General features: G+C 44.8%; 1 protein-coding gene across 2 annotated transcripts in view; it reads right to left on the reverse strand.

Annotated features, from left to right (window-relative positions):
• LOC135385197 (cytochrome P450 3A6-like) overlaps nt 1–15,220 on the reverse strand; it is a 104,971-nt gene that overhangs the window by 42,174 nt on the left and 47,577 nt on the right. For both annotated transcript variants that reach the window (XM_064614390.1, XM_064614389.1), the window contains exons 8-10: nt 13,192–13,337; nt 9,608–9,723; nt 734–833 (exon numbers count right to left, since the gene is read on the reverse strand). In XM_064614390.1, the coding sequence (XP_064470460.1) occupies nt 734–833; nt 9,608–9,723; nt 13,192–13,337 (362 nt within the window). The remainder of the gene's footprint in view (nt 1–733; nt 834–9,607; nt 9,724–13,191; nt 13,338–15,220) is intronic.

The following is a 15,220-nucleotide window of genomic DNA, read 5'->3' on the forward strand; positions in this document are numbered from 1 at the left end:
CGACTGACCGGCGACGATGGAAACCGCTTCTTTTACGTCTTCGACAAGGTAACTGGTGCAAAATGTTTGGTAGACACTAGGGCTGAAGTAAATATCGTACTTGAATGTGACGCTGACCGCTGCCGTCCCCCTTCGACCGTCACGCAAAACATTGCCGGCACGGGATCTCTGTGACACATTCATCAAGAAGACTGAGAGACACGCACACAGAAAACGCAAGTTCTCAGCGTTCACGAACCGTTTGAGTGACAGTGTTCACCAAACCTCGCCAATGTCACTGACAACTAGCTCGTGTCGTTTTTTGTGTCCATGTCTCTCGGTTTTCTTCATGGATCTACACCACGTAGCCTGCACCTCTTCCCTTGTCTCATCTATGCGACAGACCGCTCCAAAGGAGCATGAACATACAAACGGCCATACTCTGGCACTTAGCACTAAAATGAGAAGGCAGTTCTACTGTTTTTTCATCGTTGTCGAGGTTTCCCGCACTATCCTCGATGAGGATTTCTTGAGTCATTATGATGTTACGGTGGATGTTCGCCGATCAGAACTCACGTATACAGGAGCATCTCCTCCTCTACACGTAAATCATTTTCGCTCGAACAGCTCCCGAACGGTTTTGAGAAGAGGTAGTGACTTATAATAGAATAGATTGCGCTGTGGCAATACCGCTCACGAACCCTTTCAGTGAAAATGGTTCACCAAAACTACCTAATGTCACAGTGGGACTTACCTTTACCGCTGGATAAATTCTCCGGTGGTTCTCCCTTTTTCCCAGTTGCTGCTTCCTTCTCCAGTGCATCGAGGAATATTTGAAGCTGGTCATTGAATTTCTGCGAAATCAATTGTATTCAATACAGAAAATGAAATGCATGCTCAGAATATGGGGCGCACGGAACTCGAAAAAATGTTTTAGTGCATTGTTTGCTTTGCACACCTGCACGTGACTTAAGTTATCCACTCAAGTGCTCTACTCAGTCACTTTTTACCTGACACTCAGTAACTTAAACAGATTTTGTGTGCGGGTGCGTGTGTTTTGACCCTCTACTGCTACGTGCCCAATGTCCTGTAGGTCTTATGGAATATTCCTACTACCAGTCTGGCAGAGAAAGAAAAGACGACATTTGAGCCAAAAGGAATGTTCCCACTTTGAGATGTTATTGTGCGAATTTTCGTTCGCACAGGGATAGCTGTTCCTTATTTGCCGAACTACTGAGCACTCATGAAGTTTAAAATTTCTGCGCTCAGCTAACACATATACGATGACAACACGAGTGCTTTATTGACAATGCAGGATGCATATTCAATTTCTCTCAGTATAGAGGTTCAGCATGACGTAAGAGTTTTCTGGAATTTTTGTTTGATTAGAGTAGTTCCTGGTGCTTACTTAAGCCTATAATAGACGTTTTTTGGAAATGAGTGCTGGGCTAGAATGCTGGCAAGAATGCTTAGTTGTGAGCCTTTGTCTAAACCGATATACGCGTATAAAGGATGCTTCACCTAAAGTGATAACAAATTCTAACTGGCGACGTACTCGCTGGAGGATTGTAGGACTTTGGGCAATTACCTTCTGAAAACTTTTGCCGCCATTTAGGAAGGCTTTGGACGATATTTAGTTGAGGGAAATTTGTTTTTCAAGTGAACTTCGAAAATTGCAAAGCGAACCTCACTTTTTTTTTTTTAGCAGAAACATGAAGTCCTCTACGGGTAACCACAAATCGAACAAAAACTATGCACAATATCGCAACAGAAATAGTCGAAAAAACAACTAAAAATTTCACTTTTGCTCGGACTGCTTGATTGTCGCAAAGAAGAGCGCACGGATAACGGGGGGAGAGGAAAAGGTCAGGTTCGCTTGGCAATTTTCAAAGTTCAATTGACAGAAATAAATTTTCCGCAATTAAAATTTGTCCAAAGCCTTCCTCAACGGTGGCAAAAGTTTCCAGAAGGTAGTTGCCGAATGTCCCACAACCCTCCAACGAGTACGTCGCCGGTTAGAATTTTTTATCACTTTAGGTGAAGCACCCTGTACATAGGATGCGTCACGTACGGTTATGAAAAAGCTATGAGAGCAGCATAGATGTTGTTTTTGCGGTTGAGGTCTACGGCCAGGCGGACATCCTCTCGAAAGTGTGCAACTACAAGATGACTAATTAGATAAAATTAATTAATTAACTAGGATAGTCACTCACTATCCTAGTTGCAAGCCATTTCACGTTTAACAAATCCTGAAATCCGCACGTGCGTTAAAATACCCATCCCTGAATTTTGATATGCAAATCAGCCGAAACCAGGCCGACCGCGAACGCGGAGTATACAGCGCTCATTTCACGTCACAGGGCCACGTCATTTGGAGCGGTGGAGATAATTGGAGTAGGTGCCGCACAGCTGGCCAGATAACCCGCTTTCCGGCCCGGATACGCTTCTGTCCGCGTGGGTGATGCGCTCCTCCTGCGCGCTTGTTCGGTTTCGGCTCATTTGCATTCCAAAATTCGGGGATGGGTGTCTTAACGCATGTGCGTGTTGCAGGATTTTTTAAAACACGGAATGGGGTTCAACGAGGATAGCCTCTCAATCTGCTATCTCGCTTTTGCCCGAACTCCCAAAATTAAAAATATAATTAAATAATTTCATGTAATTAGTCGTCTGTGAACGTAATTAGCTGACGACTTTGAAATAGCAGAAAGAAAGGGAACACTTTGCACTATAGAAGTTTGTTTATATGGAATATATTGTACACTTCATGGAGATTAATTCAAACTCAAACACACGCAAACACAAAGTGATATTGGCTGATAGGTCGTCGCTAACCAAAAATGGCGCCTTTCAAGCGGTCACAGCGTGATGCTCCACAGCGTTGAAGTCTTTGTCTGAAGCTTAACATCAGACGAATCAAGACGCCCTGTCCAATACATCCAATTGCTCCCCCGAAGGACTGCTTGAGGTCCTCTGTGGTCGTTTGTTTAGAGCGGTAAACGGTTTCCTTCAGTTGTCCCCAAACAAAGGAAAAAGTCAGGAGGGCTAAGGTCTGGAGATGACGGAGGCCAATTCAGATCACCAGATTGAGAGGTAAGGCGCCCTGGAAACAGCTGATGAAGGGCTTCCATACTCAAACGTGCTGTATGTGGCCTCGCTCCGTTTTGTTGAAACCATGTGTCCTGGTTAGCAATTTTGGGGACAAAGAGCTAATTGATCATGGCAGTGTAGCGCTCTGCGTTCACTGTAACAGCTCTCCTATTCTTATCTTCAAAGAAGTGCGGCCCAACAATGCAGGAAGATGAGACGGCACAGCAAGCAGTAACTTTTGGGCTATATAATGGCATCTGGTGAAGTTCGTGGTTGTTTTCAGTCCCCAAGTACCGGCATTTGTGCCTGTCCACCGCCACGTGCAGATCAAAATGAGCCTCATCTGAGCAGAACAAATTGTTCAAAATATTCTCGTAAGCGATTAGGTCCAATATTGCCTGACAACTATCGACCTGTTTTTGCTGCCGTGTATCGTATAGTGATTGCAAAACTTCGTTTTTGTAAGAATGAAACCGTAAGGTTTTCAACATGCGGGACAACCTTCGTGGTGACATGTTTAACCCAACAGCATGCCTCACTATTGATCTAGTGGGACTCAGGGTTACTGCTGCCAACACGCGTTCCTCATTTTCCGCATTGCATACTGCATACAGAACGACGCCTTCCTTTTCGGTGTGCGTCTCAAACGGAACATTCATCACGAAACTTGGACACCCGCAACAGCATCGAGATGCGTGACGGAGCATCAGGATGATGAAACTGTCTTCGGAAGTCGCGTTGCGTGGCTATAACTGAATGTGTTTTGAAAAAAAGAAAAAAAAAGAAACAGCTCTATTGCTGTATCACGATCCCGCACATCCCAATGCGCCGCAACTTACAAATGGCGTCCAGAATGGCGTATGTCACGTTGAGTCGAGGGGGGGGGGGGGAGGTATATGTGTTGAGTCGAGGATTGTCAGTGTTGCCAACTCCTATTGCAAAAAATATGACACCGGAAAGCGTCAGCTAATTATGCTCATCCCTGTATCTTCCAGAGGATGCCCGCCTTAGCCGTAGAATTCAACTACAAAAACAACATCTCTGCTGCTTTCGTAGCTTCTTATAACAATTCTGGTCAATCTTACGTGACGCACCCTGTATATATATGTACGGAGAACTTAGTACAGGCTACAGATGAACGTGAAAAAGATATACACTACAAGTAACGAAGATACTGGGGAAGCCGTATGAGGATTCTAAACAATTGATAGGGTTATTACATTTAAAAAGAAAACTAAATGGGAAATACTAGAAATAGATTTACAATTACATTTAGGGGTAGATGCTTCGCAGTCAGCGCACCCTTCAACAGAACTAGGTTCGTCCTGTTAGTCCTCAAAGAAATGGGTTCGGGCAGTGGCGTATCTAGGGTGTGGCAGGTGTGGACAGGTGCCATGGGCGCCAGGTGAACAGGGGCGCCATTATGTGGTCGTGTGTGAATGTGCCAGGTCGGGCACTCAACCTGGCACATTCATAAATGATCTAAAGCACCCACCATTAGAGAGGTTGTAGTGTGAAACCTAGTGCGGACCACACGAAAACGCATCCTCAAGGACATCATGTTAACCATGTTGCCATGGGCGCAGGTAGCTCTAGATACGCCACTGGGTTCGGGCGACTGACGTTGTGGCAGAGGCTCCGCCTTCGAGAGGACCGAATAATATATAACAAATATCGCTTGGAGTTTTATGCAGTGCTACAAGCCTTATACAATGCTGCAGCGGTTGTACCGTTGTATAAAACTGCAAGAGACATTTGTTATTCTTCAGTCCTAAGCCAGACATGTACAAAATACCGCAAAAAAAGTATTTGAAACAAGGTACAGAGTACATCAGCGAAAATGTATTTGAAATACAGTACAAATTACTTACGAATAAAAGTACTTAGAGTAAAATACTAAATACTTGAAAAAGTAATTAAGGTACTCACAAGTTACTTTCGTACTCGGCATAAAGAACAGACACCACATATAGCCTTTATAGCCATTATTCTCTGTTTCGGCACGCATTCGAAATAGGGCCTCAGATAAGGCCAAGGAAGTAAAGGCGCAGCCTTCGTGTGGGGCTCCATCCAGAGATGTGATCATGCGCGCAGCCAACAGTGACTGAAAATAACCCATAGAAATTGTCTCCCTATATGGTATCTTTCAAAGCTGAAGTAGGTCAGCACTCAGGTCAATGGCATATCCCAAAAGCAGGCCCGGAATTCGCCGAATTCCAGAAGCGGTTAGACCATCGACCTGAGAGCCACTTCTTGCATGGAAACCGGCCAGAGGTACAAGTCCCGCTTTGTTTCTGGGTCGTAGGAGGGTTGTAGGGGATCCCATTCCACGCATGAGTATAGAACATCCAGGAGGATTAACATGCGTTCTGCTAGCTCTACACGCAGAGAGAACAAAAATTGTGAGGTGTCATCAGTTGGATGAGGAAAAGGGGAACGTCAGGGCACGTCGGGAAAAAATCCTCACGAGACTATGAGCCAGAATGATGAAAGTATTTGAAATACTGAGTAGAAAATACTTAAAAAAGTATTTAAATTAGATTACAAGATACATTTCTTGAATAGTAAATAGCGAGATACAAAATACTGAAAAATATTTAAATTACTGTATTTCAAATACAATACTCAAGATACGTACATGTCTGGTCCTGACGAAGGCGGAGCCTCCGCCGCAATGTTTACGTGTCCCTTAACTTTTCACATGTAAACAAATAACCAGGGAAAGGTAATGGTAACGGAAACAGAAACGGTATATTACCGAAATTGGAGATGGTAACGATAACGGAAACGCATACCGCGGTCCCCATTACCGGAAACAGAAACGGAAACGGAAATTATCGTCTGGTATTGAATTCGGGTAATGGCTATTTCTGTTGTGGGAATTTGGGAAACATTTGAATGACTTCTCATTTAGTTTTGTATTTTGATGACTCTATTCCGTATAATGCTCTAAATACTACACATGAGCATGGAAAGAAAGCGCAATATCGGATCTGGAGGGTGCATTCCTCGCTTACCTTGTCCCAGTCCTCATAACTCCATGACGTCAACACATGACTATACTCCACCATAGCACGAGCATGACAGCCTATGATTTTTAGTTACGTGTTTCTTACTTTTTTTTTGTCATTTCAGTGTGACTATGGCAGTATTATTTACTACTCAGAGCGTTCACTTATGAATGCAATATTGGATGAAGGTTACGCCGACCTTGAGTTTCTGGACGCAAAGTGACTGAAGACATGTTCCTACATTTTTTATATATCTTGCAACATGTGTGCATCCCAACAACGTAAAATTACTTGTGCAGTGTGTACGAGTGACACCGAAGTAGCACTTGGGCATAACAGGGTGCTGACAGAGCCGGACGGGGGAACGGGCTGCCCTCCCGCAGCTTTTTAACAGCGTGTTTGTAATAACGGAAACGTAACGGAAACGAAACTCAGAGGCTGGTACCAGAAACGGATAACGAAAACGAAAATATAGCAGTAACGAAAATGGAAACGGTAACAAAAATACGTCCGTTACCCTTCCCTGCAAATCAGGGAAGGGTATCGGTAATGGTAACGGAAAGAGAAACGGTATATAACCGGAATTGGAGATGGTAACGATAACGGAAACGCATACCGCTGTCCTCTATTACCGGAAACAGAAACGGAAACGAAAACTATCGTCCGGTATTGAATTCCGGTAATGGCTATTACTGCTGTGGGATGACATTTCAGTGATTTTTCATTTTATTTTTGTAGTTTGACGACTCCATTCCCTGTAATGCTCTAAATACTACGCCACAGCATGGAAACAAAGCGCAATATTAGATACCGAGAATACATCACCCGCTTACGTACTCGTGACGTGACCTACCTACATGACGTCAAGACATGAGACTTACACAACATAGACTCCACGCACTCTACTCCGCCATAGCACAGGGATGACAGCAGATAATTTTTATTTTATTTTTTACTTTCCTCATTTCACCGTGGCTATGGCAGTATTGTTTACTAGTGAGAGCGTCCGCCTATGAATGTGACATTGGATAAAAGTTACGCCCATCTTGGGTTGCTGGACTCAGAGTGACTGAAGACAGAAGACTGAGTGAAGACATGTTCCTACACTTGTTTAAAAATCTTGCATGATGTGCGCATCCCAATAACGTAAAAGTATTTTTGTAGTGTGTACGTGTGACACCGAAGCAGCACCTGGGCAAAACAGGGTGCTGAGAGAGCCGGACTGGCTGTTCTCCCGCCAGCTCTGTAACAGTCGTTCCATTACCGGAAACAGTAACGGAAACGTAACGGAAACGAAATTAAAAGCTGGTATCAGCAACGGATGACGGAAACGAAAATATAGCAGTAACGAAAATGGAAACGGTAACGAAAATACGTCTGTTATCCTTCCCTGCTGCAAATAACTACCCTGTTTTCTCGCTTCTTATGCCTTCGTTGTGTACCTCACGTTTTTTCGAGGGGTTTGTTGGTTTTCGAGGTTGATATATCAGACGAAGTTCAATAAGAGTAAAATAAGAAGACGTCGGCAACAAATTACAGCGAAGTTAACACAGACTAATTAATTTGGTGGGTAATTCAGCACAAAGATAATAATATACTAGGAGACGTTTAAAAAGAATGATTCGACGTTTCGACAGTGGCACTGTCATCGGGACAAAAGTGTTAGAAATGTAGGGCATGGCTTCAAGAGGCCGCAAACAGGCCGTCAAACATTTCACAAATAATGGCATAATACCCAAATATACATTTCGTTCGGCTCGTGCCAGCTCAGTGACCCACATAAATGCTTTCAAAGATCAGTAACCCGCGCGCTTCTCTCAACCACGCATACGTCATATGGCTACGTAGCCTTTTGCTGCCCAATCGGGGGCCGAGCTGCACGCCCTGGAAGGACGTGACGTTTCCAATTTCCAGCCGATAAACATGCTTCATGATCAGCTGTGAGGCGGAGTGCTCCATCTGTTTCTGCGGAACTACATTTTGCGCTTCGTGGTTCCGAAATTCACCGTCATGACATCTACAACACCTCCGGCTGGACTAACCAATACTGAGCGCCTGAGCGCGATCGTCAACAGTTGGGCTGCTCTCATATGACGCGATTCGAACCCGGGTACCTCCCATTCACGACGTGACTTGGCCAGCGCGTTAACCACTGAGCCAAGCGAGCTGACGACGCGATGACGTGTGGCTCAAACCAAAGTACGTCCGGCCAGTCGTCGGAACCATTCGAAGATGACGAAGACGACCCATCGCGCACCTGGGATTTGCTGAGATTCCGGAACACCCATTCGCGTGCGCCGTGTGCTACTGCGCGGAAAACGTAGTGCGCGTGTGATATCAAAATTGAACGCATGTCTTTTCCAGTTTACAATTGTAAATCTTTAGATTTTAAACAGTATAAGACACACATTCTTCTAGACAATTTCCGCAAGTGAAATGAAATCGTACGTGGAAACCTTGACCGTAACTGGCGAGGAAAGCGCCACGTCGAAATGACGTAAAGATAGAGCGGAGGGCAGAGCTAAAAAGTGAAAGAGTGCAGTGAATATTTCATCCGTATGCAAGCGCCTCTTGGATTTGAGCGCTATTAATCCCAAGGAGCTTTCACTGCATCAGTTGCAATAATAATATGATGATGATGATTACAATTTTAATGGCGCAAAGTCAACTTAGGCCATAGTTGCAATAATATAACGTAGAGAAATGAGCACCTTGTACACCTGTTTACGGCCCCTTTAAGTAGGTTGTTCGAAATGACGAAGTGACGTCACGGATGGCAGTGTGCGCCACGTGGCGATCGTCTGCTTGAGGAACTTGGTCTGAGGAGCGATGTCCGAGGGGTGATGTCATCGTGTACGGGTCCCTGTCCGGCTTATCGGGAAATTCTAGAGAACTACCAGCTCGCGTGGCTCAGTGGTTAGCCTGCTGTTTTTACAGCGCCTGAAAGGTGCGGGAAGATTGCCTTTCCCTAAAGGAAATCTTTCCACAGGCACCTCGTGTCACCTACAGGAGCGCACGCAGTCTGCATGATAGCTCGGTTCATTCTAAAGTGAACAAACCAAATGGTCCACCAACGGGTTGTCACCCATGTGAAGGCCTGCGATGTCCAATACGCAACTCAATGGAAAGTACCACCATCGCCGAAAGTACTAGTACTTACTTCATTGTGACAATTAGAGCAAACCTAGACTGTAACTTGTCCAACGCTATCTATCTCCTCCAATGTAACACCAAGCGAGCCGCGGTCGTCAGGGAGCCAGATACGGGAATATTCCCGTATCTGACTCAACGACGATCGCCTCGTGGGGCGCTTGTATAGATTATGACATCACGTACCAAACCTATTTAAGCAATGTGTAACCCCTGTTTGTCCCTACTAAAACAGTGCCACTGTCGAAACGCCGACCCTTTTCCATTTAACTTTTAACATATCTCTATTAAATAAACTAGTGCCCATAACTCCCCTAAAATCTGTTATCCGTGTCTTTTTCCTTCCACAACTGTGCGTTTACGTGTGAAGATGTACTTACAGTTTCGTTTTGCAAGCGTTCTTCAATGATCCGTCTCACAAAGAAAGAGAACTTCTCCAAGTATTCTTTGGTAAGTATTGACAGCCTTAAGAGCTTGAAGAGACGTGGCATTTTGACTGAAAGGGAGTTCAAGAACAGTTAATAGTGCGCTGTTTTGTAAGAAAAAAAACTGACAGTATCATATGCACTTTCATAGTCTCGTAGCAGGCTAAGACAATGCAACAGCCGTCGCGCTTTTTACGAGCCTTCTTACGGAAACTGAAGTAAACGAAATCAGATGTACTTTACAAACTGAAAAACGCGGAGCCGCGCAGCCCAGTGCAATAACTTCTGATTGAAACTAGTCTTCTTCTATCCCCCCCCCCCCCCGCTGCCATAACTTGCGGCTACTCACAAGCGTTACCGCAAAATTATTAAGGTACACACTTAGTGGGACTGTCCGCACAGGTTCTACTTGGTAAACAAACTGGCGGAACCTAGCCGCACATTAGCTATGACTACCTGCTGAACCCACAATGCTCTTGACCGGAAGTGATGTTTGGCACTTTTACATTGTAAGCAGTTGCTCTTCCGGAATGTTATGGCGCTACTTTTATTTCGTACCGATGTTGCTTTACTTCATCAAGTCGGTAGGACATCCGATACCGTCTTACTTTTGGGGAAAGTAGGGTGTGACGCTGTCACTACGTAAGGAAGTGTCTCAAGCAGATGCAATTTTCTTTTTGTTCCGGAGTAGCAAGCCGACGTCCCGTTTAGCTGACCTTTCCCCCGTCCTCTTTCCTGTTGTCTAATAAATATACCCCCCTCGGTGCAATGCCATTTTCGAATGCATAGTCGGATTTAAGTTGGCGTCTAGTTCGCATAGTGGTTTTACCTTCATTGTTTCCCACACAACTTATGAAGATATTCACGAGTGTCAAACGTGATGCCATTATAACGTTATATCAGTGGCGGGTGCGGCCGTAACAGTGATATGTCTAACCCCTTGATCTACGCCTGTTTGCAGATCTTCGGTGTTGCATCCACGTTCGTTCAACCTGTGATCGCCCTTTCGCTATCACCAGCTCCACGTGTCACAGGTAACTGTACGCAGCCTGAAAATGTGTACTTCAAGTCGTTTGGACCAGTTCTTCAAGATGCGTCGCTCGGCGCTTCTATAGGAACGGCACCGCATGATCTTCACCACCAGCCGTCCCTTCACTGCCCTGAAGTTATAAAACGATGTGTTGTGGACATCTTTCTTAGTGGAGGGTGCGGCCGTAACAGTAACATGTCTAACGCCTTGATCTACGCCTGTTTGAAGGTAAGAAATGACCATTCTACTGTTAAAAGCTGTTGCTATTGCTTGATTATTCTGCCGCACCCCCACTACATGATGCAAGTGTGTTGTGACTGCACGCATTCGCTCAGGATCTTACTGCTCTTAGCTAGGGACGTTGAAAGTAATCCCGAGCCGTCTGTTGAGGAAATGTTCGTCAAGATACGGCAGGGCCACACAAAGCACAATGAGGATCTCAAAGCTATTAAGCAAAATCGAGATATCAAGCAGCGTTGAGCCCAATTGAGCCCAAAAAGGCTAAGCAATTTTTCTTCACCACTACGCTTAGCAACTTTATGAAAAATGAGTCTTCTAAATTTTGGCGACAATTGTCACTAACACGCAAAGATGACATCAGACTTCGTTGTGATGAGGAGGTGATTGAAGACCCACAGAGGATAGGGTATCTGTTCAATGAATATTTTCAGAGTGTCTTCACTGAGAATCATGATTTAAGAATTTGTTGCAAATCGTCAGCTGCCCCCATCTCAAATCCGGAGTTTACCGTTGACGGCGTTCTTAACCTTCTTCTAAGCGTAAGTACTAAAAAGTGTAGCGGTCCTGGCAATATTCCTGATGAGTTTCTGTTCAGATATGCTCCGTGGTGCGCTAGATATTTGCAGTTAATTTTTTCCAAATCACTCGTGAGCGGCCAGATTCCAGATGACTGGAAATTAAGCAAGGTTATACCGATATTTAAGTCGGGTGACCCGTTACTTCCTACCAATTATCGACCAATATCACTGACATGCAATTCTTGTAAATTAATGGAGCACGTGCTCTGCAAATATATTATGTCACACTCAGAGGAACACGACATACTAGGCTTCAGGCAACATGGCTTTAGAGAGGGTTTTTCGACAGTTACACAATTAACAGCATTTCATCATGACTTGGCTGAAACTGTAGATAACGGAGAACAGGTTGACGTCATATTCGTCGACTTCAAACGCGCCTTCGATTCGATTCTTCATACAAAATTACTGACCAAATTAAAAAGCATATTGAAAACCGGAACTCTTTTAACCTGGGTCCAGTCTTGTCTTGGCTACCGGAAGAAGTTTGTACAAGTGGGAACGTCAAATTCAGATCTACTGGATATAACTTCCGGAGTGCCGCAAGGATATGTGCTCGATCTGGTTTTGTTTAACTTGTTCATCAGTGATATTCCCGATGTTAGTAGTTATGGAGTGAATTTGCGTCTTTATGCAGACTGCTCTATAGAAAATTGCTTGCCCTGATCATCAGATTGCGTTGTCCGGAGCTTTAGACTGTGTAGCAGGGTGGTGCAAAGTTGCTGAATTAACTATAAATGTTAACAAAACACTATATATGTGTGTGACAAGAAAATAACGCCGGCTATCGTGTGACTACTATGTCGATGATGTCTTGTTAAAACTGGTGAATTCCTTTAAATGTCTAGGGGTCTATTTCCAGTCGAACATTTCATGGAGTACTCATCTTGACTTTGTTGCCCAGAGAGCGCAGCGAAGGCTGTTCCAGCTCATGCAGACGTATATTATGGATAAGCACACCGCAGGTTAGACTAGCGGCGTATAAATACTTAGTTCTCCCGTTGGTTCAGTATGCCTGCACGGTTTGGGACCCACATATTGCCATTCATAAGAAGAAACTGGAAAGTGTGCAACGCAAAGCAGCAAGATTTATTTATAAGGATTCCAGATCAACAACCTCGACATCAGGCGGGCGGGGCTGCCCCCAATTTAATTATACAGGGTGTTCAAAATTAAGCCTTCACTAGCACTTTATAAATAGGCGAACAAAAGCAAAACTGGTGCTATTTTTTCTGCTCCTTGAGTAAGAAACAGGTGCTACATAATTAGCAGCACCTGTTTCTTACACAAGTAGCGTAAACTTATCATCCGGTTTCCTGTCATCGCTGTGTTTGCGTAGCGCTCGTGAAAGCTTAATTTTGAACACCCTGTATTTCAAGGTACAGCGACTTAAGCAATTGTTCTTGTAACGTAAACGCAACCCTTACTCTCCCTATCTAGCTGCAGACAGTTAGCCTTTAACAGACAAACATAGTATGACCCTTCAGGAATTAAGGGCCCGTACCGATGTGTTTAAATACTCATATTACCCTATGACCGTACACGACTGGAACATCCTTCCTGAACCAATTGTTGCCGAGCAGAGCATACCTACGCTTTTAGGTAAATTGGAAACACATGTGTATAGCTCACTCCTGTAACGATCCAAAGCTTGATCAACAGTATTGTAAATAAATGAAAAAATAACATACAGTACAACAATGTCTTCCAGGCTCCAGCTCCTCCGAACATGTTGAAGTAGTTCATCATGAAGGGATTATTGGGGTCTCTGATGCTGTCCATATCAGCATTGAATGCCACAGCAGCTATTGCGTCCAGTGATGACTTCAGGAGAATGCTGAAAAGTACAAGGCAGGACAAAACGCGTTGCTGGCTTTCTCTTTTACTGACTTTGTCGCACTTTTTGCTTTACAAACTGATTTTAAAAAACTTTGGATTGCTCCGATCTATACACCCTGAGGTAGAAGTCGGAAGTCGCACGTTTTTTATCCGTAAATTAAAACCTAGAACGACAACGAAATTCCGAGTACTTCAGGTTGGATGTATTCGTCTTATAAGTTATGCGAGTAAAAACGGCAAAGCCGCAACATGATAGCTCCATAGTATACAGTTTGTGCTCAGCGGCAACGCATGCTACACGTCACACACACGGGCAGCCTTCTGCCACTCGTGCTCCAAATACCGCTTGCGTGAATTCGAAATACGAAAGAGATCTAGCTGCCCCTACAACACCAAGTCCTGAATAATCTGTGAAAAGGAAAACGAAAATTACACTGAAAGAAAGTGATATTCTGAGTGTAATGGTAACACCGTAGCCACGAACATCTATTTGCTATGTCCGAACACACACAGAACCGGCATCGTCGCTTTTAATGCTCGCTATGATTCGCTCTTGAAACAACTGATTTATGCAGAAATATTTGGTTATAGATGGTGTGCGCTACTTGGCTGCAGGCGTTTCTGATCGTTTTTTTTTTTTTTCTGTTTCGTTGCTAGCGTGCATTGCTAATTTGTGTCATTTGTTATACAGCTGTTATTATCCCGCTTTATTTTGTACAAGCTTGGCATTCTGCTGCTGCACACAAAAGAAAAGAAGTAGCGTTTGAGCAGCATTTCAGACAGTTGCGCGCAATCGCAATTGTGCACGATTGCTCCATCAAGCGGAAGACCAATTGTCCAGAACCCTTATAAAAACCCAGAACCCTTAAAAGTCAAGCACAACTCCGTTTGTGAGACATGACGGTCATCGTAGTCTTGCGCACACTTCCAGTAAAATTCGTTGAAACATCTCATTGCGTAAAGGTGTGTCCTCACTGTGCCGACCGGCAAGGCCGATCGCAGATCGCGTGTGGTAACTTCGCCACTAATCCTGGCGGTTACCGTTGTACGGGGAGCATTCCAGTGAAGATTTTTTAGGGATGCTCGCATGTTTTCTGGGGTGGTTTTCAAATCCCAGAGCAAGAGGGTTAGCACACCCCTCCCTCTCCTGTGCGGCTATCATCTCTCCTATCCCTCTTTCACACTCCACTCTTCTCCCTCCCCCGAGTGCACCGAGCCGGACTGACCGTACCTTCCCCCCCCCCCGAATTCCGATCGGCCTTCCCCGCTGTGCTTTTTCTGTGGCTCACTATGCCGATCGGCGATACAATTCTACCCCCTGCTGTGTGGGACCGAGATATCAATGAGAAAACATACCATGCGCTCGTACTGTTATCGCTTGTCGCTACTTCAGAGACACGTAAGAGGAAACCAACGCCGCCTCAGACACCCCCAAATCACTCAATATCACGATAACAATCCCGAGAGCATGATAAGTCAGGATTCATAAACACGGATTGGATTCACAAACAGTTCGCACGACAAAAATTGTCGCAAGTCCGTCGTAAGACAAAGTTACGATAAAGTGAGGATTCACGCAGCGCGGGCGTCGTAGGACCGTCATAAGTTACGGCGAAATCCTAAGAGAACCCTCGAGCTGTCGTAAGTCAATCAACAGCAAACATGGCTGCCCACTTTGACCGCTGTGGATTTCGAACAGTTGGAACCGCAACGCGGTTTGCGACGTGAGAGGGCTTGTTGGAATCCTGTGACCTTGTCTGACGTCTCCGAGAGCCACTTCCTACGCTACCACACACTGTCAAGTGCTGGGATTCGTATAGCGTGTGCGACGTGTTGGCTCCCGCCTTGAGGCGATCAACTGCTCGGTGCCACGCTATTCGC

Source organism: Ornithodoros turicata, chromosome 2, assembly GCF_037126465.1.
Source record: "Ornithodoros turicata isolate Travis chromosome 2, ASM3712646v1, whole genome shotgun sequence".
Classification (NCBI taxonomy): domain Eukaryota; kingdom Metazoa; phylum Arthropoda; class Arachnida; order Ixodida; family Argasidae; genus Ornithodoros; species Ornithodoros turicata.